The sequence below is a fragment of the Triticum aestivum genome, chromosome 1A, assembly GCF_018294505.1.
Source record: "Triticum aestivum cultivar Chinese Spring chromosome 1A, IWGSC CS RefSeq v2.1, whole genome shotgun sequence".
NCBI classification, from domain to species: domain Eukaryota; kingdom Viridiplantae; phylum Streptophyta; class Magnoliopsida; order Poales; family Poaceae; genus Triticum; species Triticum aestivum.
In genome coordinates this window covers 484,532,849-484,558,236 of record NC_057794.1, presented here as the reverse complement: position 1 = coordinate 484,558,236, position 25,388 = coordinate 484,532,849, and the positions used below count along the sequence as shown (strand labels likewise).

At 46.3% G+C, this 25,388-nt stretch overlaps 2 protein-coding genes across 2 annotated transcripts; both read left to right on the top strand.

The window, feature by feature from the left end:
- The first annotated feature begins 4,318 nt into the window (after window positions 1-4,318).
- On the top strand, window positions 4,319-7,279 carry LOC123059189 (coatomer subunit zeta-1). Its single transcript, XM_044481816.1, has 6 exons — window positions 4,319-4,503; window positions 4,775-4,934; window positions 6,081-6,228; window positions 6,333-6,410; window positions 6,823-6,907; window positions 7,013-7,279. Exons 1-6 carry the CDS (start codon window positions 4,501-4,503, stop codon window positions 7,070-7,072), a joined length of 534 nt encoding a protein of 177 aa, XP_044337751.1. The 5' UTR covers window positions 4,319-4,500; the 3' UTR covers window positions 7,073-7,279.
- A 1,884-nt stretch (window positions 7,280-9,163) lies between these two features.
- LOC123152593 (zinc finger protein 775-like) lies at window positions 9,164-10,352 on the top strand. Its single transcript, XM_044572126.1, has one exon. The coding sequence runs from the start codon at window positions 9,312-9,314 to the stop codon at window positions 10,035-10,037; it is 726 nt and encodes a 241-aa protein (XP_044428061.1). The 5' UTR covers window positions 9,164-9,311; the 3' UTR covers window positions 10,038-10,352.
- The last annotated feature ends 15,036 nt before the right edge of the window (window positions 10,353-25,388 follow it).

Sequence of the window (25,388 nt, the reverse complement as noted above, 5' to 3'; positions counted from 1 at the left end):
ATCGGAGTTTGATATACCCGCGGGGGCAGAAAGAGCTGACGTCGACTGGATTCTGGAACCCGTTGTCGCGCACGCTCGTCGAGTGCTCGCTGGAGGTTCTCCAGTCGAGTGCGCTCAGCCAAGTTTGCCAGGCGCGCGTCCTCCAAGGCACGAGCCTCGGGGGTTTCTCCAACGATAGGAGTGTGCAGTGCATCCATGTTCCGGCGACGAAGTTCTTCTCTCTGCAGCGACGTGAGAGGCTCGAGGAGATATTCCTCATGGGGATGCGATGGGTCGCCTCCACCTGCGCCTCTGTCGGTGCGGGGAAAACCGGGAGGACTGCGCGGTCCGTCGACCATCAGAACCTCCGCCGCCGGATCACTGCTGTCGCACTCGGATGCGGTCTCTGCGGAGGCAGTCGACAGGTCGAACAGGCCGTAGAGAGATTCGTCGGGCTCGATCGCCGCGACTTGAGGGGTGGCCGACTGGCGTGCCACCGCGTGTCTCACCCACCGCTGAAGTCTCGACCGACCGGAGCGCTTGCGCCGGCGGGAAACAGGGAGGGAGGACAACACAGGGGCCGACCGATAATGGGTCGACGGTTGCCGCAAGAGGACGCCGCGAACGGACGCGCGAAAGTGCGTTGCCCCACGGACAGGGAGTGCGTCGACGTCGAGCGGAGCCTCCTGAAGCCAAGCGGAGTCGTCAGTGATGAACGTGAGCGTGCCGAGACGGATCTCGCGGCCCTCCACCAAAACTCCGCCAGAAACCATGATGATTTGGATCGGAAAAGATCGCAACTCCTCCAACAAATCGCTAAGACACCTGCCCCACGGTGGGCGCCAACTGTCGTGGTTCTAAGTCTGACAGTAATGTAGGGGGGTAGGTATGGAGAGGCAAGATCTTAGCTATGGAGTAGTTGTAAGCACATGAGGTTTACGAGTTCAGGCCCTTCTCGGAGGAAGTAATAGCCCTACGTCTCGGAGCCCGGAGGCGGTCGACTGGATTATGTGTGTATGAATCACAGGGGTGCGACCCCTTTACACTGAGGAGGGGGGTGGCTTATATAGAGTTCGCCAGACCCCTCCGGCCCTCAGTCATGCAGGGTTTTAAGTACATTAAGGCCGGGCGTTACTGGTAACGCCCCTAATAAAGTGCTATGATGACCATAAAAGCTACTTAATGATCGACCATTAGCATGCGGAGTGACTTTAGGTCTCCTGGCCGTCGAGTGGTTGGATCTTGGTCGAGTGATTGCTTCTTGGTCGAGTGTCTTCGAGTCTGTCGAGTGGAACACCTCCAAGTCGATTGAAAGGTGATTTCTTCTAGAGATGTCCTTGGGTAGGGCAGTTAGGACAGGTCCATGACCCTACCCTAGGTACATAGCTTCATCAGTTCCCGGCGACGAAGAAATCCGGCGGCGAAGAGATGGAGCTTGGGACTCCCATGGCCATGACGGACCTTGCGAAAGCGACAGCAAGCAAGGTTGGGGAGGTCCGGGACGACGCGAAAACGACGAGGATGACCGGACGGTGGTGGAGCTTATCCGCGTAGGTGGCGGGGAAGTTGCTTCGTTCATGGTGCTCGTGCACGGCGTCGCTGCACTGGCGGGAGGAGGAGGGCCTCGCCGGGTCCAAGCTGGAAGAAATGGGTGTTGCAGGGAAGCCGGAGGACGACGGGGTCCTCCTGGTCCAGTGCTGCTCCAGTCCGACGGAGCTTGCCGGCAGTGACGCAAAATAGAGGTCTCCGGCGTGGGAGGCTAGCGAGGGAGAGGAGCAGCGGCCTGCTGGCCCTCCGGCGAGCTTTGCGACGCGGAGGCCGAGGTTGGGCTCCTGTCTATGAAAGAGAAAGAGAGAGAGAGAGTGTGAGGTCAGGGAGAGAGGAGCGAGAAAAGAGCACGGGGAGGTGCGAGACGCCCTGGTGGCTGGACGTGGTCGCCGGCGGCATCGCCGGTTGCCGGACGACGAGGCGAGGTGGAGGAGCACGTGGAGCTAAGCTCCGGCGAGCTCCTGCTCATTGTCGGCCGGACGGAGACGGGTCGAGGGCGGCGGCGCTCCTGCTTGAACGGGGTGAGAGAGACAGAGAGGTTAGAGAGAGAAAAAGGGGAAGAGAGGACGAGGGGCACGGGCAAGGACGAACGGGAGGCATGGGAGCTTGGCTCCATGGAAGTGCTCGAGAGGGAGAGGATCCAGACGCGCTTTACTGTGGTTGGGCGGTGACGGAAAACGAGGGAGGCACGGGAGGATGGTGGTTGGCTGTGGGAGGAGATGGGGAGGGGATATGGGAGGATCCCAAGGGAGAGAGTGGTGGCGGCGGGTGAGGGATTTGTTGGATGGAAGGATGGGACATGATCCCTAATTTCTAGGGTTGCCCATTATATATAGTGGTGGGATTAGGTTTAGGGGCTATTCGGTCCATCCGATCGTTATCGGGCGGTCGAGAAAAATATAGGTTATGAAGTCCAATTAACAAAACTAAGATGTTTTATAGATGTTAGGGGATGATCTGAATCCAACAGTGACAACTGCGCGGGTCGGGTCCGGGACAGCTTTCGGACGCGCGTGTGAGGAGGGCTGCGGGCTGACGAGAGAGGTTAAGTTGGGCCTGACGGTGAGTGGTAGTGGGCTGTGCGAAAAGCCTTGGGCTGAGAGAAGAGAAGAAAGAGACCCGACGAATGTTTCCGGAGACCGAAAACGTCCGACGTTAGACCGGCTATACTGCCGCTATAGTTATCCGTTGGGGCATCAAACAAACTCCGAATGCGATGAAACTTGGCAGGCGGCCTACCTACACTATAATAAGACCGCATGCCAACTTTCAACCCATTCCGAGAACATTTTCTGGCCAGTTATAAAATAATATTTCGGACGTGCCGCGGGCGCGTGCAAGTGTGTCTGGGCTTAGAACGGACAACGGAAAGAACTGAGAGACCCGGACGGATGCAAGTTTTTAAAACATGCAAATGCAATGTGGGTGATGACATGGCAAGATGCAACACGCAAGCGAATGACATGGCAAAGACGGCGAATAACTGGAAGACACCTGGCGCAACAGTCTCGGGGCGTCACAGTATATCCCTTGTGAACTCATCCATCATCAAGGCAGAAAGATAAGGGCTCAAAGCTGACTCCTGATGGAGTCTTATCTTAATCGAGAAGTCATCAATGTCGATATCACTGTACCCGTACCTCGGTCTGTTTACATTTGGAAGGTCAAAGTACCCTTACGGATTAAAGTGTTTATGTGATTTGTCCATAAATAAGTAATTCTCACCAAGGACAACTTGGCCAAACGTAACTGAAATGGGTCTCCGAGATGTAGTTTCTGTGACAATGATGAATCTATCAAACACCTCTTTCTTGACTGCCCACTGGCCAAAGTTTTATGGCGCTCGGTACATATACGTTTAACATTACTCCTCCTACTAGTATCAACACGTTGTTTGTGACGTAGCTAAACGGGAGTTGACAAAGAATTAGCGAGTCACATACGTGTAGGCGTTTGTGCACTATTATGGACTATATGAAATTGCAGGAATGATATGGTTTTTAATAGAGCAACAAATGTTCATTTCTTACAGGTTATCTTTCGGGCCACTATTCTGATCCGTGTATGGTCGCTACTCACTTCGATGGATACTAGGGAGCATTTGATTACTGGGTTTATCCGTTGGGAGACGGTAGCACGGGATATCTTCAACCGGTTTGGATGGCGGTCATGTAATAGGATAGGAATTTAGGTCCTATCTTTCTTTTATGCCACCGGTTGTGGTTATCCTGCCTTTTCCTTTTTGGCTCGGTGCGAGCATTTTGTATCTTATGATTTGAGATTTGGAGACTTTGTTGGTACGATTTACTTATTAATAAGATGGCCGTATGCATCGCTTTGATGCAGAGGCCGGGGTTAACCTCTTTAAAAAAAAATCAGTGTCGATATCACTTGTTTGAACACTTGTCACAGCATTATCGTACATATTCTTAACCAGGGTAATGTATTTTGCTGGGACTTTGTGTTTCCCCAAGGCCCACCACATAACATTCCGCAGTATCTTATTATAGGCCTTCTTCAAGTCAATGAACATCATATGCAAGTTCTTCTTTTGCTCCCTTTATCTCTTCGTAAGTTGTCGTACCAAGAAAATAACTTTCATGGTCGACTTTCCAAACATGAAACCAAACTGAATTTTGATCAGGCTTGTCATTCTTCTTAAGCGGTGCTCAATAACTCCCTTCCATAGCTTTATTCTTAATTGTTTTTTCCGCAAAACATCATCAAAATGTTTCTCAAATTTGACTACGGCCCGGCCCTAAGCACGCCAACGCTTCGGGCCGAAGCCGTAAAAAGCCCAGCGAGGAGCGTGTAGTCTACTCGTGCTTCGTTTCGTTCACCTCACTCGTGCCGTGCGTTGCGTTGTCCCCCCGGGTCCCGTTTCCGTCGTCGGTCCGCGCTGCGCAACCGCCGGAGATCTCGTCCGCCGTCCCGCTCCCCCGCGCTCCCAGCGAACCCGTCCGGCTTCCCCCAATGGTAAGCAGCACTGCCACCCCCTACGCTCTTCCTTTGCTCTGCGCCCGCCGTACAGTCGATTTCCCGGCTTGCCCCGATCCGCCGCGGCCGGCTCCCGCCATGGGCGGCATCGTATGATAGCTTTGACGACGATTCGGTTACCGATGAGGCGCAGCTCATCCTCCCTCGTGTGTTTCTTCTCAGTCTGGGCTGGGAGGCAGTGTTTTCACGCGGGCGCAAATCGGGATCTGCTGTTGCTGTTCGTTTGATCCTTGGTTCTGTGTTCGCGCAGGAGACCTGCCCGTCGGTGAAGAACATTCTGTTGCTGGACTCCGAGGGGAAGCGCGTCGCCGTCAAGTACTACACGGATGATTGGCCCGTGCTCTCGGCGAAGCTGGCCTTCGAGAAGTCGGTCTTCGTCAAGACCCAGAAAGCAAGTTCTGGAGCAGAGGGTAACCCGCACTCTGCCTTACTCTATTTTTAACAACAGGAAAGGTGATTTTGTATGTCTGATGATCGGTGCTGGTTGTAGTACTCCGATGTTTTGGTCCATAATGCTTGCTGTCTTTCTGAAACCGCAAATTCATGCGTTTGATATCTCGCATTGATTTGTTGTTAACCGAATTGTCTACTTTCCGTATGCTCCTAAAAGAGGGTGGCTCTTTATAATTAACTTATGGTTTCTTCTGTACTGACAGTTTGGTTCAAAATTGAATTAACCATATCTCCCATCGTTCTTCCTTTGGTGCTAATCACTACCTCGTGAATTATGAGTATTCGGATGGAAAACTATGTTAATTTGTTTGTATATGAACAACAATATATGATTATCTATATGTCTTTCTCTTCCGTTCTCATGCTTCTCTTTGATAAGGTTTTGCACTCATCCTTTTTCTCTCTCTCAAATTAACACCTAATGAAGCATCCTGCTAAGCCATATATCCTTAAAATAGTATGCATCAAATTGAACTTTATTACGTATTAACCATCTGACCGTAATTGATGTTGCAGTGATTCTCGAACTAGGTGGGTGTGTTAGCAAACCTTGTGCCTCTATGGTTGCACTCGCTTGCACGCTAGATGAATTTTGATTGCGGCCAGTTTTTCCTTTACCAAAACACTGGAAGTTCGTAAACAAACATGTCAAGCATTCGTTCTGCTAGCAATTCTTTTTCGGCGGAAAATTTTGTGCTTAACATGATAGGCGCCAAATTTTGGCATGGGTTTGTGATGCAAATTAGGCAACATGCAAACATTTCCGTAAGGCCACAAAATAAGTTTGTCTAACAAAAAAGCGCATAAGTTCATTCTCATATTATTATATACTTATATGGAAACCAGTATCCTTCATTAGGGCTTGTGGAAAGTAATTTAAATTTTGTTATCTTTGGCTGAAGTTGCCACTTCGCACTTCCACCATACTCACCAATTGGAAGATGATTTCAGATAGTATTGCACTTTACTTGAGTTGATTTTTCTACTTAAACAGGAGACGTGTCCGTCTGAAACTTTCTGTTGATCTGTATGTGTTTCTTACTTGAAGACTACTCATGTAATTCAAGCTATTAAGTTCCATTTATTGCTTTCCCCATTTACAGCTGAGATTGTAATGTTTGATGGTCAAATTGTTGTATATAAGTTTATCCAAGACCTGCATTTTTTTGTTACTGGAGGAGACGAGGACAATGAACTTATTTTAGCATCAGTTCTTCAGGGATTCGCTGATGCTATTGACATTATTCTCAGGTGCTCAATATAGTCAGATTTTCTACCTATTTATTTTATAACATAATATTGTTACGTTAACATCTGATTGCATACGGATTTGTTTCCCATCTCATTGGTTTCAGAAATAATGTCGACAAAAGAACAGCTCTTGAAAATCTGGATCTAATCCTATTATGCCTTGATGAAATTGTTGATGGAGGGTAAGTCCTAATCTTACTACTTTTTATTGTTCAATTATATTTCTTCATCTTCTTTATAATACTTGACCTTGCTCAACTGCCTGCTCATGATAACACCGGTCTTTGGGAATGGTGGCATGAATAAGGAATTTTATCGGTACCTGCACAAAAGAAAAGGCACATGCCATTAGTTAATAATAAATCAAAGCTATTTATTACTCAACTATGGCCCTTGGTCACAAATGGCAAAATTTGATAAATAAAAAGATGCCTTCCAAGATCTGGAATAGTAGTAAACTTCTCATTTGAAATGTTATTTATGTATTAAATACCATTGATTTACATGTTTTAGGCTTCCATATATGACTACTCTTCCAAGATTTCCTTATTCCTTTGCTTAAGTTTTACCTTATTTTCTTGAATGGCTTCCCAGGGTTGTCCTAGAAACAGAAGGAAGTGTGATAGCTGAAAAGGTACTAGCTCATGGAGCAGAGGGTGCCACATCAATCGCCGAGCAGGTAGGTTGCAGACAACATAATCATTTTCTACTTATGAAACTGGTTGCTATCTCCTAGTAGAAAGGGTTGCTTTAACTGAACTAAGTTAATGTTTTCTGTGTGCAGACTATAGTTCAGGCCCTAACAACGGCAAGAGAGCACTTTGCCAAATCTCTGCTTATGTGACGTGTCCTGTTCTTGTGGACGAAGATGGCATTGGAGATTGGACCAATGTGTTCATTTCATTGTCAAAATAGAAATGTCCGAATCTGTGGGTGTAAAATTACGCGTTTTCGTTGACGTTATATGATTGTTCAGTTTTACGAGTGCTCGAAATTTGCGTGGACAAAGATTGTGAAATGTGACCGTCTCGATTTTGGTTGGTTCACTTCATCTCCTCGTTGTTTTACTGTTACTCGTCGTGTCAGTACAAAGCTTACATACAGAGGTTAACAGGCCACCTTCTTCTCGCTTCAAAGAAACAATACCAGAGTTTGCCAAAATTCACCTTGCAGCTATGAAGGTTTCTGTGCCACTTACATCTTTGTGTATTGTTCGCCAGCCTGAAGGTAGACGGTTGTGACCAGGCAGCATATGAAGATGACCCTCGATTGATGTAACTACTTTGCCTTCGGTTGTTCCGCTTGTTTTTTGAACTCGGAGGCAGTTGCCCCAATCAATGTATTTTGATTGTACGAAGAGAATTAGCCGGTTAATTGCGCAAATCCAGTTTAAAACCGCCACAAACGTCCACACAAGCTGTCATGTGACATGATATTCCATGGTAACATCGGAGGCACAGTCGGCCGACCTGACACATGACAGATAACCACACATACTTCCGAGGTAGCACACAAACATCATGGTCCTATCATCACTTCTCCACGAGCGAGCAAGCAAGCATGACTTGGCCACCAACGACCACCGTCCGACACCCTCAGGCGACAGTCACGCTTTAGTATGTTCGTTAACCATCGGCTAAGAGCAACTCCAATGCGCCGATCCAAATTGTCCGCGCGTGTTCATTTGGGTCGAAACAGACATAAAAGTAAAGCCCAATACGATGACCCAAACGGACAAACATCGGCAGGTGCAGGCCGACAGGGAGGCAGCCACGGCCGCCGCCGCACAACTAGACCGCCATTGCACAGAACAATGCCCTCGTCGCTGCGGCCACTAGGGAGGCCCCACTCTACCTAGGGGTAATCCCAGGCCATCACGGGCTCGCCAGTTGTTCGTCTGCCGCTACCAGAGTCTCCATGCACGTTGGCCACGCCGTAGGCACCCGGCTTTCATCCCCACCCGCAAGCCTCCCATTTCTCCACCTTTCTCGGGAGACTGTTCGCCGGAGGTAAGCGTGGTTGCGCCGGCCACGCGCACTGCCATGGCCATCGACCTCAACGCCAACCTGCGCCCGGTGGATCGTCCACCGGGGGCCAGAGGAAATGACCGCGGGAGATCCCCGACAGCATGCATCCCGACGGCCACAACCTGTTCGACACAAATGCGGCCACAGACGACGAGACGGCCAACTATTTCATCATAGAGTATATCATCTTCGAAGGCGGTGTGGGTGACGCGACCCTCGATCTTGACGAGACCCAAAGCCAAGACGGCCGAGGCCCCTTCATGGCCGGTCACGAGGGCACGACCGACACCTTTGCTCAAGGGCATGGAGACACTGCCGACCCCTTCACGCAATACCAAGATGGCATGGGCAACACTTTCCCGCGGGCCTTTTTTTAAGTTCAAATTGTTTTTCGCACGGATGAGAATTGGGTCGGCCAGTCGGGTGCATCGATTCGATACAGACGGATGACGAGCCGGTAGCCGACCAAACGGACAAAAAGCAAATAAAACACGCGTCTGTTTAGGTCGGCGCTAACTCCTCTGTCTCAACGAAGTGAAGGAACCCATGGGAAAGCAACGAAGAAAAGTCACTCCCAGCACACGCTTGCTAATATCTGGCGTCGTCACCAAACCACCCGCCTACATACGTGCGCGGGCCTGCGGCGACGAAGGGCCGTTCGACACGCGAGCAGGCGCGCTGTGGCGCGACAGCGACCCCTTGTCGATCGCTCGCTCGCCCGGGCCACAGTCTCCACCACCCCCAGGATCGAACCGACGACGCCGATCGCCCCCGCCCGCCACGAAAGATCCCACCCCCTACATGCGCGGCGCCCAGTCGTCCGGTCGGAATCGGACGCATATCTCCCCAGCCGACTTCCCCCGCCCGGATCGCTTTTCGTCCGCTACTTAGCACAGTAGTACGTGCTGCTCCTAGCTAATCGGAAGGCAGCGCGTGTGTGCTGGTTGTGCGGGCCGGGTACGCACGCACGCACGTACCCACCGAGAGAGAGGGAGAGGAGAAGCCAGCGTCGACGTTAAAAAGATCGCCCGGGAGGAGCCCTTCCCGCGGGACACCATGAAGCTGCCGCGGTGGGACGTGGCCGCCGCCGGGGCCGAGGGCGCGCACGCCGACGCGCAGCAGCTCACGCCGCCTGCGACGCCTGGTGCAGACGATCGGGCGGCGACCGGCTCTCGCAGGCGGCCGGCCGGGGGTGGCGGCGACGGCGACGGGGGCGCGTTCGTGTGCCGGACGTGCAGCCGGCGGTTCCCGACGTTCCAGGCGCTGGGCGGCCACCGGACGGGCCACACCCGGCTGCAGGCGCGCCAGCAGCGGCCGGTTACTCGCAAGCCTCGGCCGCACCACGAGTGCGCCGTCTGCGGGCTCGAGTTCTCCATGGGCCAGGCGCTCGGCGGCCACATGCGCCGCCACAAGCAGGTTGAGCCACAGCCGCACGTGGAGGAGGCGCTGGGCGCAGTGCACATGCGCCGGCACAAGGAGGCCGACGCACAGCCGCCTCTGGAGGAGGAGGTGGCGCTGGCCGGGCACAAGCAGGCCGACGCACAGGCGCGGGTGGAGGAGGAGGAGGCGCCAGGCGGGAGCATGCGCTGGCACGAGCAGGCCGGGGCAAAGGCGGCGCGCGTGCAGGATGAGCACCGCCAGCAGGAGGAGGAGGCGCTGGACTTGAACTGCCCGCCGCCGCTGGAGGATCATCGCGGCGGTGACGACCGAGGAGACTGTTCCGCCGCGTCGTCAGAGACCCTCCTCTGCTCAACCTCCTCGTGTAGCTGCCGGGCTGGCTGACGATTCTGAGTTCGTGTCTGTCTGGATCGATCTTATTACCATTCATCGTGGAAGAAAGGCTATGTGGTGATAAATAAACAAGGTGCTTTACGTAGTTGTTACGTGCTTTTCGATCATGTTCCATGGCTATTGCCGTTTGGGTACGTCTAGAATCTAGTCAGTCTCTCGTCATAGAATCCGGACATGTACGCTGCTTTTAATCATGCACGCGTACGTGAGTGGGTCGAAAGAGCACGTCGTCCGAGGAGCGCGAGGCGGATCCGGTGCCGACAACGAGCATCAAGCGATCTCCGCCGTCCATTCTCCGTTCCAACATGTAACGGCTGCCGCTAACTACCGTGTTTGTCCCAGATGACTTCTTCGCAAGAATGAAGATAAATAAATAATATTTCCTCCGTTCCAAAATATAAAATGTTTTGGTGTTTCGATATTGACTATGTACGGTGGTTGCTTTTCGTAAAAAGAACAATAATGTAACATCCGCAGCTAATTACCATGTTTCTCCCGAACTACTTCTTTGTAAAGAATGACAAGCCCCATACGCGGAACATTCGTTGTTCTCTTGGCAGCATCGTGATTGTGTGAATCCCTACACATAGTAGGCCCGTAATGAAGCAAAGCAGCTAATTCCATGGCTGATCGAAGCTCTGGCACACGTGACGACGTGAACTTCTCCACGTAGTAGAATCCGGAAATTCATGGCGGAAAAGCATCTTTCTTCCAAGAAAACTGTTAAGATAGCAAATGTCCCCTTTGTCCTATAATATAAGATCGTCTTGTAAAAGCTTGCAAAACGATCTTATATTATGAGACAAAGGGTGTAGTTGAAAAGGTATGATAAAATTAGAGACAGCCAACACAAGGCGTAATCCATAGATGAGCTCAGGCTCATCTACTCCCGCATGAACAATAAATTTGAAAGAGTAGACAAAAAAAATCAGGCCTTCAAAATGCCTATTTTTTTCGTTGATATCCAAGAGGCTTTTTTTTGTCCAGAGCTACTCAAATGTCATTGTCCCAAAACATTTGCACACTCCTAGCACACTCGAACATCTTCAGTGCCTAAGGAAATAAGTTTTATTTTGAATTTACTGCCCATATCAGGTGCATGTGAGCCTAGGCACCAAACCTCCCTCCTCCAACACAACGGAAATATTGTCAACCGACACCAATCATATTTTCCAAATGGTTCAGTCAATCAATGCTAACCATGAAACCAAACTCAGCGTAATAGAGGTGACATCACAAAACCTTTTTTGTCTAGCATCCTTTCTTATGTTTTTTGTCTAGCATCCTTTCTTAAATCAAGAAAGTCGACAAAATTTCAGTTGTGTTGGAGGTTTCGTTGTCCTCTTGGCAACATCGTGATTGTGTGAATCCCTACACATAGTAGGCCTGTAACGAAGGCGAACAGTTGATTCCATGGCTGATCGAAGCTCTGGTACACATGACGACGTGAACTTCTCCACGTAGTAGAATCTGGAAATTCATAGCAAAAGAGCATCTTTCTTCCAAGAAAACCGTTAAAGATGGCAAATGTCCCCTTTGTCCCATAATATAAGATCGTCTTGCAATAGCTTGCAAAACGATCTTATATTATGAGATGAAGGGTGTCGGTGTCAAAACCGGCGGATCTCGGGTAGGGGGTCCCGAACTGTACGTCTAAGGCGGATGGTAACAGGAGGCGGGGGACACAATGTTTACCCAAGTTCGGGCCCTCTTGATGAAGGTAATATCCTACTTCCTGCTTGATTGATCTTGATGATATGAGTATTACAAGAGTTGATCTACCACGAGATCGTAGAGGCTAAACCCTAGAAGTTACCCTATGATTATGATTGTTGTTGTCCTACGGACTAAACTCTCCGGTTTATATAGACACCGGAGAGGACTAAGGTTACACAGAGTCGGTTACAAGGGAGGAGATCTACATATCTGAATTTCCAAGCTTGCCTTCCACGCAAAGGATAGTCCCACCCGGACACGGGACGAAGTCTTCAATCTTGTATCTTCATAGTCCAACAGTCCGGCCAAAGGATATAGTCCGGCCGTCCGAGGGCCCCCTAATCCAGGACTCCCTCAGTAGCCCCTGAACCAAGCTTCAATGATGATGAGTCCGGCGCGCAGATTGTCTTCGGCATTGCAAGGCGGGTTCTTCTTCCGAATACTCCATAGAAGATTTCGAACACAAGGATAGTGTCCGTCTCTGCAAAACAAATTCCACATACCACCGTAGAGAGTATAATATCCCACAAATCTAATCTGCTGACAAATTTCATAGAGTGACATCACGCCATGGCCTGGTCATTATTCGAACCGTTTTTCTCAACCAGCTACTACACATATTGCGAGGCGGTTTTCTTGGCACGTCTTGTCGAAACAGAGATCGTGTCCCCTTATCACGGGATTCTCATCAATACGGGTGTGGGTAACCCAACCGTGCCATCAATCACGGCGCTTGGGGAATAAGCGAGTTTACCAGGCAAGTGGGGAGGCGCAGAATCCCTGCTGCCTTTATAAGGGGATAAGGACTCCCTTTCGCACCCACGTTTTCTTCTTCCCGATCCATTCCCCTTCGCCTGAGCTCAAGCACCCGAGCGTTCGTCTTCTCCGCCCACAAAGGCCTTCCAAAAATGTCCGGATCCAGAGCAGGAGGCAAGTGGATGGCCTCTACCGTCCAGGAGAAGCATATCAAAAAGCTTCGGGAGGCCGGGTATCGGGCCAAAAAAATTGGCCACCGTCTCCCGACGGCGGGACAGATCGTTCCTACTCCGGAACCCCAAGAGAGGGTTGTATTCCTCCCTCATTTTGTCCACGGGCTAGGGGTTCCCCTCCACCCGTTCATTCGCGGCATCATGTATTATTACGGGATCGATTTTCATGATCTATCCCCAAATTCCTTCCTCAACATCTCGACATTCATCGTCGTGTGCGAGGCTTTTCTCCGCATCTCGCCACACTTCGGCTTATGGCTGAAGATCCTTAATGTGAAGCCCAAGGTGGTGAGTGGCGAGAACGCCGAGTGGAGGGGCACTATGGTGAGCAAGATGCCCAACGTCACATGGCCAACAGGTACTTTTAATGATTCCGTCAAAGAGTGGCAACAGCAGTGGTTTTACATCACTGAGCCGCACGGCACGGAATGGGCCGCTGCTCCAGAGTTCTGATCCGGAGCCCCTCTACGGCTTACGTCCTGGCCCAAGAAGGGCTTGAACTGGTCTTCGTCCAACGAACTGCCTGTGCTCCAGACGCGCGTTAAAGATATGGAAGACAAGAACGTCGAACTTGTCAATGTAGTCCAGGTGATGTTAGTTCGCCGGATCCTGCCTTGTCAGCACCAGACTTGCAATCTATGGGAATTCGATCCGACCAAGCACCAGACCCAGCGAGAGCTCTTTGGCTCCTCGCACAAAGACATCTGGAAGGTGCTTTTCAAGTCCGGCAAATCATGGCCGGACTCGGCCGAGGACCGCGGGTACCAACTGTCCCGCCCTGCAAGCTTGGTAAGTTTTTATGCGTTTTATCCGCATAACCCAAGGGAAATGCTTAATGTGTTTTCCTTGACTCCCCTAGGGCTGGACGAAGAAGGCGGGGCGGATCCACTGTCCGGCCCCGTTGCCTGAAGAACCGCCCGGCCCACTTCTGACGAAGATGCTGGTCCCGGCGCCGTACAAGGTGCCGAAGAAGAAGGCCGAGAAGGAGGCCAAAAAGACCCGGGGCGGCCTTCGTCGCCGCGGCACTTCAAACACAATATCTGAAGGCTCCAACATTCGTTCTGCCTTCGAAGAGGACGACAAGGAGGAGGAAGACGAATCCCCAGTGGGGGGAAGAAAGAAGAGGGCGGCCTCCATACACTTGGAGTCCGAGTCGCCTAAAAGGGGAAAAGCTCCTCTTCCGGAAGAGTCCACTATCGCCGCCGATAGCAGCCCGGTGTGGGATCCCAGGGCCCAACCCCTGGTGAACTCGTGAGTATAAAATCCAAACACGTTTATGCGTCCAGACTCATCATGGCATAATATTTTAACCTGAGCTATATTTTTTGTAGTCTGGCGAGGTCCCGCATCGAACGATCCTCATCCGGGGATTTGCTGAGCTCGGATGCTATGGAGAGCGGGACGCCCCTGAAGGCCCCTTCCCCCAAATATGTGAATAACACCGAGGCTTCGTCCCAGAAGGACCCCGGCCAAGGAGGAGGGGGGGGGGAAGAGATCATGAAAGCGGCGCCTAGAGGTCAAACTTCAGCGGCCGGAGACATGGGGGAGAAGATTCCCATGGGAGTCGACGGCGGGAGCCATCTTGAATTTGGCTCCCAGCCGGACGCAATTCCGGAGATCAATACGGCTCCAGAACCAAGCAGGCAGCCTCCCTCGGCTGGAGGGGGCGTGCCTGTTCCACCGGCAATCTCTGTCCAACCAGAGGTGCCGGATGTTTTGTTGGCGGCGCTGAAGAGCGCCTCCATCGTCGACGAGCACCGTGCCCTGATCGGTGCAGTGATTAAGGAGATTCAGTCTGCTGAGAGTGGACTGAATGAAGCCTGCATCAGCCTTATAAAAGGCTTTGAGGTATGTTTTATGAGGTTTCGAAGAGTGTCATAGTATAGATAGTAGCCCCTGATACACTATTCGGTGCAAGAAAGGACCGGACAAAGGATAAATTTTATGTTCGCAGGAAGACTCACTTGATGACATCTATCTATCTTCTTTTATAAGCAGGCGCCTGCAGCGGCTGCTACCTCTTGATACGTCCATTTTTGCATGATGCTTTTATATCGATATTTATTGCATTATGGGCTGTTATTTCACTTTATGTCACAATACTTATGGCTATTCTCTCTTATTTTACAAGGTTCACATAAGGAGGGAGAATGCCGGCAGCTGGAATTTTGGGCTGGAAAAGGAGAAAATATTAGAGACCTATTCTGTGCAACTCCAAAAGTCTTGAAACTCCATGGAACATCTTAAAATAAATAAAGAAAAATCCTCGCCAAAGATGAAGACCAGGGGGCCCACACCCTGCTCACGAGGGTGGGGGGCGCGCCCCCCTAGGGTGCGCCCCTACCTCGTGGGCCCCCTGGTGGCTCTCCGACGTCCATCTTCTCCTATATGAGGTCTTTCGATGAGAAAAAAATAAGAAGCAACCTTTCAGGACGAGACTCCGCCGCCACGAGGCGGAATCTTGGCGGATCCAATCTAGAGCTCCAGCAGAGATGTTCTGCCGGGGATACTTCCCTCCGGGAGGGGGAAATCATCACTAACGCTCCTCTCATCGGGAGAGGGCAATCTCCATCAACATCTTCACCAGCACCATCTCATCTCCAAACCCTAGTTCATCTCTTTCATCCAATTCTTGTCTCAAAGTCCGGGATTGGTGCTAGTAGGTTGCTAGTAGTGTTGATTACTCCTTGTAGTTGATGCTAGTTGGTTTAATTGGTGGAAGATCATATGTTCAGATCCTATATGCATATTATTACCCCTCTGATTATGAACATGGATATGCTTTGTGAGTAATTATGTTCGTTCCTGAGGACAAGGGAGAAGTCTTGCTATGAGTAGTCATGTGAATTTGGTATTCGTTTGATATTTTAATAAGATGTATGTTGTCTAGCCTCTAGTGGTGTTATGTGAACGTCGACTACATAACACTTCACCATTATTTGAGCCTAGAGGAAGGCATTGGGAAGTAATAAGTAGATGATGGGTTGCTAGAGTGACAGAAGCTTAAACCATAGTTTATGCGTTGCTTCGTAAGGGGCTGATTTGGATCCACATGTTTCATGCTATGGTTAGGTTTACCTTAATACTTTTGTTGTAGTTGTGGATGCTTGCAATAGAGGTTAATCATAAGTGGGATGCTTGTTCAAGTAAGAACAGCACCCAAGCACCGGTCCACCCACATATCAAATTATCAAAGTATCGAACGCGAATCATATGAACGTGATGAAAACTAGCTTGACGATATTCCCATGTGTCCTCGGGAGCGCTTTTCCTATTATAAGAGTTTGTTCCGGCTTGTCCTTTGCTACAAAAGGATTGGGCCACCTTGCTGCACTTTATTTACTTTTGTTACTTGTTGCTCGTTATAATCTATCTTATCACAAAACTATCTGTTACCACTTATTTCAGTACTTGCAGAGAATACCTTGCTGAAAACTGCTTATCATTTCCTTCTACTCCTTGTTGGGTTCGACACTCTTACTTATCAAAAGGACTACGATAGATCCCCTATACTTGTGGGTCATCAAGACTCTTTTCTGGCGCCGTTGCCGGGGAGTGTAGCGCCTTTGGTAGGTGGAATTTGGTAAGGAAAAATTTATATAATGTGCTGAAATTTATTGTCACTTGTCACTATGGAAAGTAATTCTCTCAGGGGCTTGTTTGGGGTATCTTCACCCCTTCCAGTAGAGCAAAGAGTTGCTCCTCAACCTACTGAACCTATTGAAAATGAAACTCCTTTTGAAATTCCTTCGGGTATGATGGAAAAACTGCTAGCTAACCCTTTTACAGGAGATGGAACAAAGCATCCTGATGAGCACTTAATATATGTGGATGAAGTTTGTGGATTATTTAAGCTTGCAGGTATACCCGATGATGTTGCTAAGAAGAAGGTCTTCCCTTTATCTTTGAAGGGAGACGCATTGATATGGTATAGGCTATGTGATGATATGAGATCATGGGACTATAAAAGATTGAAGCTGGAATTTCATCAAAAGTATTACCCTATGCATCTTGTTCATCGTGATCGCAATTATATATATAATTTCTGGCCTCGCAAAGGAGAAAGCATCGCTCAAGCTTGGGGGAGGCTTAAATCAATGTTATATTCATGCCCCAATCATGAGCTCTCAAGAGAAATGATTATTCAAAATCTATATGCTCGGCTTTCTAATAACAATCGCACCATGCTCGATACTTCTTGTGCTGGCTCTTTTATGATGAAGACTACTGAATTCAAATGGAATTTATTGGATTGAATTAAACGCAACTCTAAAGATTGGGACCTCGACGAAGGTAAGGAGTCAGGTATGACACCTAAGTTTGATTGTTTTAAATCTTTTATGGACACTGATATTTTCTGTAAGTTTAGCACTAAATATGGACTCGACTCTGAGATAGTAGCTTCTTTCTGTGAATTTTTTGCTACTTATGTTGATCTCCCTAAGGAGAAGTGGTTTAAATATCATCCCCCCATAGAAGTAAAAGTAGCTACACCTATTAAAGTTGAAGAAAAGACTGTCACTTATAATGATCCTATTGTTCCTACTTCTTATATTGAGAAACCACCTTTTCCTGTTAGAATAAAGGATCATGCTAAAACTTCAACTGTTGTTCGTAAAAACAATATTAGAACTTATACACCTCCTGAGCAAGTTAAAGTAGAACCTAATATTGCTATTGTTAAAGATCTCTTGTCTGATAATATTGATGGGCATGTTATTCATGAAGGAAATATGCCCTAGAGGCAATAATAAAGTTATTATTTATTTTCTTATATCATGATAGAAGTTTATTATTCATGCTAGAATTGTATTAACCGAAAACATAATACATGTGTGAATACATAGACAAACAGTATGTCATTAGTATGCCTCTACTTGACTAGCTCGTTGAATCAAAGATGGTTAAGTTTCTTAACCATAGACATGAGTTGTCATTTGATTAATGGGGTCACATCATTAGAGAATGATGTGATTGACTTGACCCATTCCGTTAGCATAGCACTTGATCGTTTAGTTTGTTGATATTGCTTTCTTCATGACTTATACATGTTCCTATGACTATGAGATTATGCAACTCCCGTTTACTGGAGGAACACTTTGTGTGCTACCAAACGTCACACCGTAACTGGGTGATTATAAAGGTGCTCTACAGGTGTCTCTGAAGGTACTTGTTGGGTTGGCGTATTTCGAGATTAGGATTTGTCACTCCGATTGTCGGAGAGGTATCTCTGGGCCCACTCGGTATTGCACATCACTATAAGCCTTGCAAGCATTGCAACTTATAATGAGTTAGTTGCAGGATGATGTGTTACGGAACAAGTAAAGAGACTTGCCGGTAACGAGATTGAACTAGGTATTGAGATACCGATGATCGAATCTCGGGCAAGTAACATACCGATGACAAAGGGAACAACGTATGTTGTTATGCTGTTTGACCGATAAAGATCTTCGTAGAATATGTAGGAGCCAATATGAGCATCCAGGTTCCGCTATTGGTTATTGACCGGAGACGTGTCTCGGTCATGTCTACATAGTTCTCGAACTCGTAGGGTCCACACGCTTAAAGTTCGATGACGGTTATATTATGAGTTTATGTGTTTTGAGGTACCGAAGGAGTTCGGAGTCCCGGATGAGATCAGGGACATGACGAGGAGTCTCGAAATGGTCGAGACGTAAAGATCGATATATTGGATGACTATATTCGGACATCGGAAAGGTTCCGAGTGATTCGGGTATTTTCGGGAGTACCGGAGAGTTACGGGAATTCGTATTGGGCCTTAATGAGCCATACGGGAAAGGAGAGAAAGGCTTCAAAGGGTGGCCGCACCCCTCCCATTGGGCTGGTCCGAATTGGACTAGGGAGGGAGGGCGCCCCCTTCCTTCCTTCTCCTTTTCCCTTCCCTTTCCTTCCCTCCTACTCCTACTACATGGAAGGGCTCCTAGTTCTACTAGGAAAAGGGGAATCCTACTCCCGGTGGGAGTAGGACTCCCCTAGGGCGCGCCATAGAGAGGGCCGGCCCTCCCCCTCCCCCACTCCTTTATATACGGGGGCAGGGGGCACCCCAAAGAGACAACAATTGATCTCTTGATTTCTTAGCTGTGTGCGGTGCCCCTCTCCACCATAATCCACCTCGGTCATATCATAGCGGTGCTTAGACGAAGCCCTGCATCGGTAGAACATCATCATCGTCACCACGCCGTCGTGCTGACGGAACTCTCCCTCAAAACTCGGCTGGATCGGAGTTTGAGGGACGTCATCGAGTTGAACGTGTGCAGAACTCGGAGGTGCCGTGCGTTCGGTACTTGATCGGTCGGATCGTGAAGACGTACGACTACATCAACCGCGTCGTGCTAACGCTTTCGCTTACGGTCTACGAGGGTACGTGGACAACACTCTCCCCTCTCGTTGCTATGCATCACCATGATCTTGCGTGTGCGTAGGATTTTTTTTTGAAATTACTACGTTCCCCAACAATTCAGTTCGAAGGTGAAACTACTAGAATTGCTAAACCTTGTGATAAAGATAAACATAGACCTGTGGTAGGCGTGCCTGTTATTTCTGATAAAATAGGAGATCATTGTTATCATAGCTTATGTGATATGGGTGCGAGTGCTAGTGTTATACCGCATACTTTATATGAAGAAATTAAGAATGAAATTGCACCTGCTGAGTTAGAAGGTATTGTTGTCACAATTAAACTTGCCAATAGAGATACTATTTCACCAATTGGAATTGTTAGAGATGTTGAAGTCTTGTGTGGGAAAACTAAATATCCTGCTGATTTTCTTGTTCTTACTTCTCCACAAGATAGCTTTTGTCCCATTATATTTGGTAGACCCTTCTTAAATACTGTCAATGCTACCATAGATTGCACAAAGAATGTTGTTACTGTTGGCTTGGATGATATGGTTCATGAGTTTAATTTCTCTAAATTTAGTAAACAACATCGTGAGGAAGAATTACCTAGTAAGGATGAAATTATTGGTCTTGCTTCTATTGCCGTACCTGCTAGTGATCCTTTAGAACACTATTTGCTAGACCATGAAAATGATATGTTCATGAATGAAAGAAGGAAAATAGATGAAGTATTCTTTAAACAGGAACCTATTCTGCAACACAACTTGCCTGTTGAAATCTTAGGGGATCCTCCTCCACCCAAGGGTGATCCCGTGTTTGAGATTAAACCGTTGCCTAATAATCTTAAATATGCTTATCTTGATGAAAAGAAGATATATCCTATTATTATTAGTGCTAACCTTTCGGAGCATGAAGAAGAAAGATTATTGAAAACTCTAAAGAAGCATCGTGCTGCTATTGGATATACTCTTGATGATCTTAAGGGCATTAGTCCCACTCTATGTCAACATAAAATAAATTTGGAAGCAGATGCCAAACCAGTTCGTGATCCTCAACGACGTCTGAATCCTAAAATGAAAGAAGTGGTAAGAAAAGAAATACTAAAGCTTCTGGAGGCAGGTATAATCTATCCCGTTGCTGATAGTGAGTGGGTAAGTCCTGTCCATTGTGTCCCTAAGAAGGGAGGTATTACTGTTGTTCCTAATGATAAAGATGAATTGATTCCACAAAGAATTATCACAGGTTATAGGATGGTAATTGATTTCCGAAAATTAAATAAAGCTACTAAGAAAGATCATTACCCCTTACCTTTTATTGATCAAATGCTAGAAAGATTATGCAAACATACACACTATTGCTTTCTAGATAGTTATTCTGGTTTCTCTCAAATACATGTGTCGGCTAGAGATCAATCAAAGACTACTTTTACATGCCCTTTTGGTACTTTTCCTTATAGACGCATGCCTTTTGGTTTATGTAATGCACCTGCTACCTTTCAAAGATACATGATGGCTATATTCTCTGACTTTTATGAGGTTTTCATGGATAACTTTTCCGTCTATGGTTCCTCTTTTGATGATTGCTTGAGCAATCTTGATCGAGTTTTGCAGAGATGTGAAGAAACTAATGTTGTCTTGAATTGGGAAAGTGCCACTTTATGGTTAATGAAGGTATTGTCTTGGGGCATAAAGTTTCTGAAAGAGGTATTGAAGTTGATAAAGCCAAGGTTGATGCTATTGAAAAGATGCCATGTCCCAAGGACATCAAAGGTATAAGAAGTTTCCTTGGTCACGCCGGATTTTATAGGAGGTTCATTAAGGACTTCTCAAAAATTTCCCGGCCTCTGACTAATTTATTGCAAAAAGATATACCATTTGTCTTTGATGATGATTGTGTAGAAGCATTTGAGATACTTAAGAAAGCATTAGTCACTGCACCTGTTGTTCAGCTACCTGATTGGAACCTACCCTTTGAAATTATGTGTGATGCTAGTGATTATGCTGTAGGTGCTGTTCTAGGGCAAAGAGTTGATAAGAAATTAAATGTTATTCATTATGCTAGTAAGACTCTAGACAATGCTCAAAGAAATTATGCTACTACTGAAAAAGAGCTTTTAGCAGTTGTATTTGCTTGTGATAAGTTCAGATCTTATATTGTTGATTCTAAAATAACTATTCAAACTGATCATGCTGCTATTAAATATCTTATGGAAAAGAAAGATGCTAAACCTAGACTTATTAGATGGGTTCTCTTGCTACAAGAATTTGATTTGCATATTGTTGATAGAAAGGGAGCTGAGAACCCCGTTGCAGACAACTTGTCTAGGTTAGAAAATATTCTTGATGACCCACTACCTATTAATGATAGCTTTCCTGATGAACAATTAAATATAATAAGTACTTCTCATAGTACTCCATGGTATGCTGATTATGCTAATTATATTGTTGCTAAGTTTATACCACCTAGCTTCACATACCAGCAAAAGAAAAAGTTTTTCTATGATTTAAGACATTACTTTTGGGATGACCCACATCTTTATAAGGAAGGAGTAGATGGTGTTATTAGACGTTGTGTACCTGAGCATGAACAGGAACAGATCCTACGCAAGTGTCATTCTGAGGCTTATGGAGGACACCACGCTGGAGATAGAACTGCACATAAGGTATTGCAATCTGGTTTTTATTGGCCTACTCTCTTCAAGGATGCCCGTAAGTTTGTCTTGTCTTGTGATGAATGTCAAAGAATTGGTAATATTAGTAGACGTCAAGAAATGCCTATGAATTATTCTCTTGTTATTGAACCGTTTGATGTTTGGGGCTTTGATTATATGGGACCTTTTCCTGCCTCTAATGGATACACACATATTTTAGTTGCTGTTGATTACATTACTAAGTGGGTAGAAGCTATTCCAACTAGTAGTGCTGATCATAACACTTCTATAAAAATGCTTAAGGAAGTTATTTTCCTGAGGTTTGGAGTCCCTAGATATTTAATGACCGATGATGGTTCACACTTTATTCATGGTGCTTTCCGTAAAATGCTTGCTAAATATGATGTTAATCATAGAATTGCATCTCCTTATCACCCTCAGTCTAGTGGTCAAATAGAGTTGAGCAATAGAGAGCTCAAATTAATTTTGCAAAAGACTGTTAATAGGTCTAGAAAGAATTGGTCCAAGAAACTTGATGATGCATTATGGGCTTATAGAACTGCATACAAAAATCCTATGGGTATGTCTCCGTATAAAATGGTTTATGGAAAAGCCTGTCACTTACCTCTCGAACTAGAATATAAGGCATATTGGGTATTAAAGAGCTCAATTATGATTTTAAACTTGCCGGTGAGAAGAGGTTATTTGATATTAGCTCACTTGATGAATGGAGAACCCAAGCTTATCAAAATGCCAAGCTGTTTAAAGAAAAAGTTAAAAGATGGCATGACAAAAGGATACAAAAGCGTGAGTTTAATGTAGGTGATTTTGTATTTCTATACAACTCTCGTTTAAATTTTTTTGCAGGAAAACTTCTCTCTAAATGGGAAGGCCCCTATGTTATCGAAGAGGTCTATCGTTCCGATGCCATAAAGATCAACAATTTCGAGGGCACAAATCCGAAGGTGGTAAACGGTCAAAGAATCAAACATTATATCTCAGGTAATCCAATAAATGTTGAAACCAATATTATTGAAACCGTAACCCCGGAGGAATACATAAGAGACACTTTCCGGAATGTTTTAGACTCCGAAAAGGAATAGGTATGTGGTACGGTAAGTAAACCGACTCCAAAACAATTTTAAGGCAATATTTCTATGTTTTGGAATATTTAGAAAATTATAAAAAATAAGTAGCACTCCGGGAAGGACACGAGGGCCCCATGAGGGTGGTGGGCGCGCCCTACCCCCTGGGCGTGCCCCCTACCTCGTGAGCACCTCGTGTGCCTTCCGGACTCCGTTTTCTTGCATGTTACGTATTTTGGTCGATAAAAATTCATTATATATTCTCCCGAAGGTTTTGACTCCTGTATCACTCAAAATTCCTCTGTTCTTGTTTCGAGCTATTTTCTGTCAGGGTTTTCCAGGCTAGGCATCATGTCGTCTCCCTCCTCCAACAATGGTGACAAAGATGCTTGGCTAATGAAGATAGATCTGAAAAGGGAAGAACCCACGAGGGTCAACAAGGATGAAAGGATCAAGAAGGCCACGGAGGATCAAGCTCCAGCAGCAAAAGACACCCTTCAAATTGATCATAACCTTCTTACCCCAACTGAGATCGAAGCTTTCAAGATGATTGAGTTAGCTCTTGTTCAAAACAAGTATCTCACACAAAAAAATATTTTGTTGAAGGAGCATATTGCCGCTCTCAAGGGCATTACTCACAAGCTGGAGGACCTCTTATGCTCGATGTGCGATTATCCGTCGCCTCCACCTTCTTCACCGACAAAGGAGATATAATCACATGGGTATGGGCACTCCCCTTGGCAACTGCCAAGCTTGGGGGAGGTGCCCCGGTATCGTATCACAATCACAACTCCTATCTTTACCATTTTTCTTAGTTTGATCCTATTAGTAGTATCTTGATCTAGTAGAATAAAGTTTATGGCATGATCTAGTTTTGAGTTTTGCTTTATGATCTCTCTTTGTAATCGAGTCCATGAGTTATATATAATAAAGATTAGTGTTGAGTCAAGGGCTTGATTATTTTTCCATGATCTTGGGTGAATAATAGAAAAGAGAAAAGAATAAAAAGAAACAAAAAGTTTATATTGATCTTATTGAGAGTAATGACTTCACATAGAAAGAGTATGATGATTAAAAGTTGTCGGGAGTTGGCAGACTTAGCTTTGGTCATTGTTGCAATTAATAGGAAGTAATAAGGAAAGAGAGGTTTTCACATATAGATATATTATCATTGACATCTTTTATGATTGGGAGCACTCATTAAAATATGACATGCTAAAGAGTTGATGTTGGACAAGGAAGACAACGTAATGAGTTATGTCTTTCTTATATCTGAGGTAAAGTATGTTGTCATGGATCCTCTAACTTGTTGAGCTTGCCTTTCCCCCTCATGCTAGCCAAATTCTCAGCACCAAGTAGAAATACTACTTGTGCTTCCAAATACCCTTAAACAAGTTTTGCCATGAGAGTCCACCATATCTACCTATGGATTGAGTAAGATCCTTCAAGTAAGTTGTCACCGGTGCAAAGCAATAAAAATTGCTCTAAATATGTATGATTGATTGGTGTGGGAGAAATAAGCTTTATACGATCTTGTGATGTGGAAGTAATAAAAGCGACGGACTACATAATAAAGGTTCATATCACAAGGGGCAATATAAAGTGACGTTCTTTCGCATTGAGATTTTATGCATCCAACCATAAAAGCGCATGGCAACCTCTGCTTCCCTCTGTGAAGGGCCTATCCTTTATTATTATCTTCTACCTTATGCAAGAGTCATGGTGATCTTCACCTTTTCTTTTTCATTTTATCCTTTGGCAAGCTCAGCATGTTGGAAAGAACATGATATATATATCTAATTGGATGTAGGGGAGCATGAACCATTATTGTTGACATTACTCTTGAGGTAAAAGGTTGTGGGGCAAAACTATAAGCCCCTATCTTTCTCTGTGTCCGATTAAAACTCCGTAACCACAAGTACCGCGTGAGTGTTAGCAATTATGGAGGACTAAATGATAGTTGAGTATGTGGACTTGCTTTTTAGCTCTGGCATAGACTCTTTCCGATGTTATGATAAATTGTAATTGCTTCAATGACTGAGATTATAGTTTGTCGGAGCCCAATAAGGTTTATGATTTATACTTTTGCATTGTGAATAGATCATCACTTGAACATAAGTAATCATATGACAAAATCTATATATGTTGCTGCTATGATAATAATCATGATGCCTTCATGTCCGTATTTTATTTTTATCGACGCCTCTACCTCTAAACATGAGGACATATTTATTGTTATCGGCTTTTCGCTTGAGGACAAGCGAGGTCTAAGCTTGGGGGAGTTGATACGTCCATTTTGCATCATGCTTTTATATCGATATTTATTGCATTATGGGCTGTTATTTCACTTTATGTCACAATACTTATGGCTATTCTCTCTTATTTTACAAGGTTCACATAAGGAGGGAGAATGCCGGCAATTGGAATTCTGGGCTGGAAAAGGAGCAAATATTAGAGACCTATTCTGCGCAACTCTAAAAGTCCTGAAACTCCACGGAACATCTTAAAATAAATAAAGAAAAATCCTCGCCAAAGATGAAGA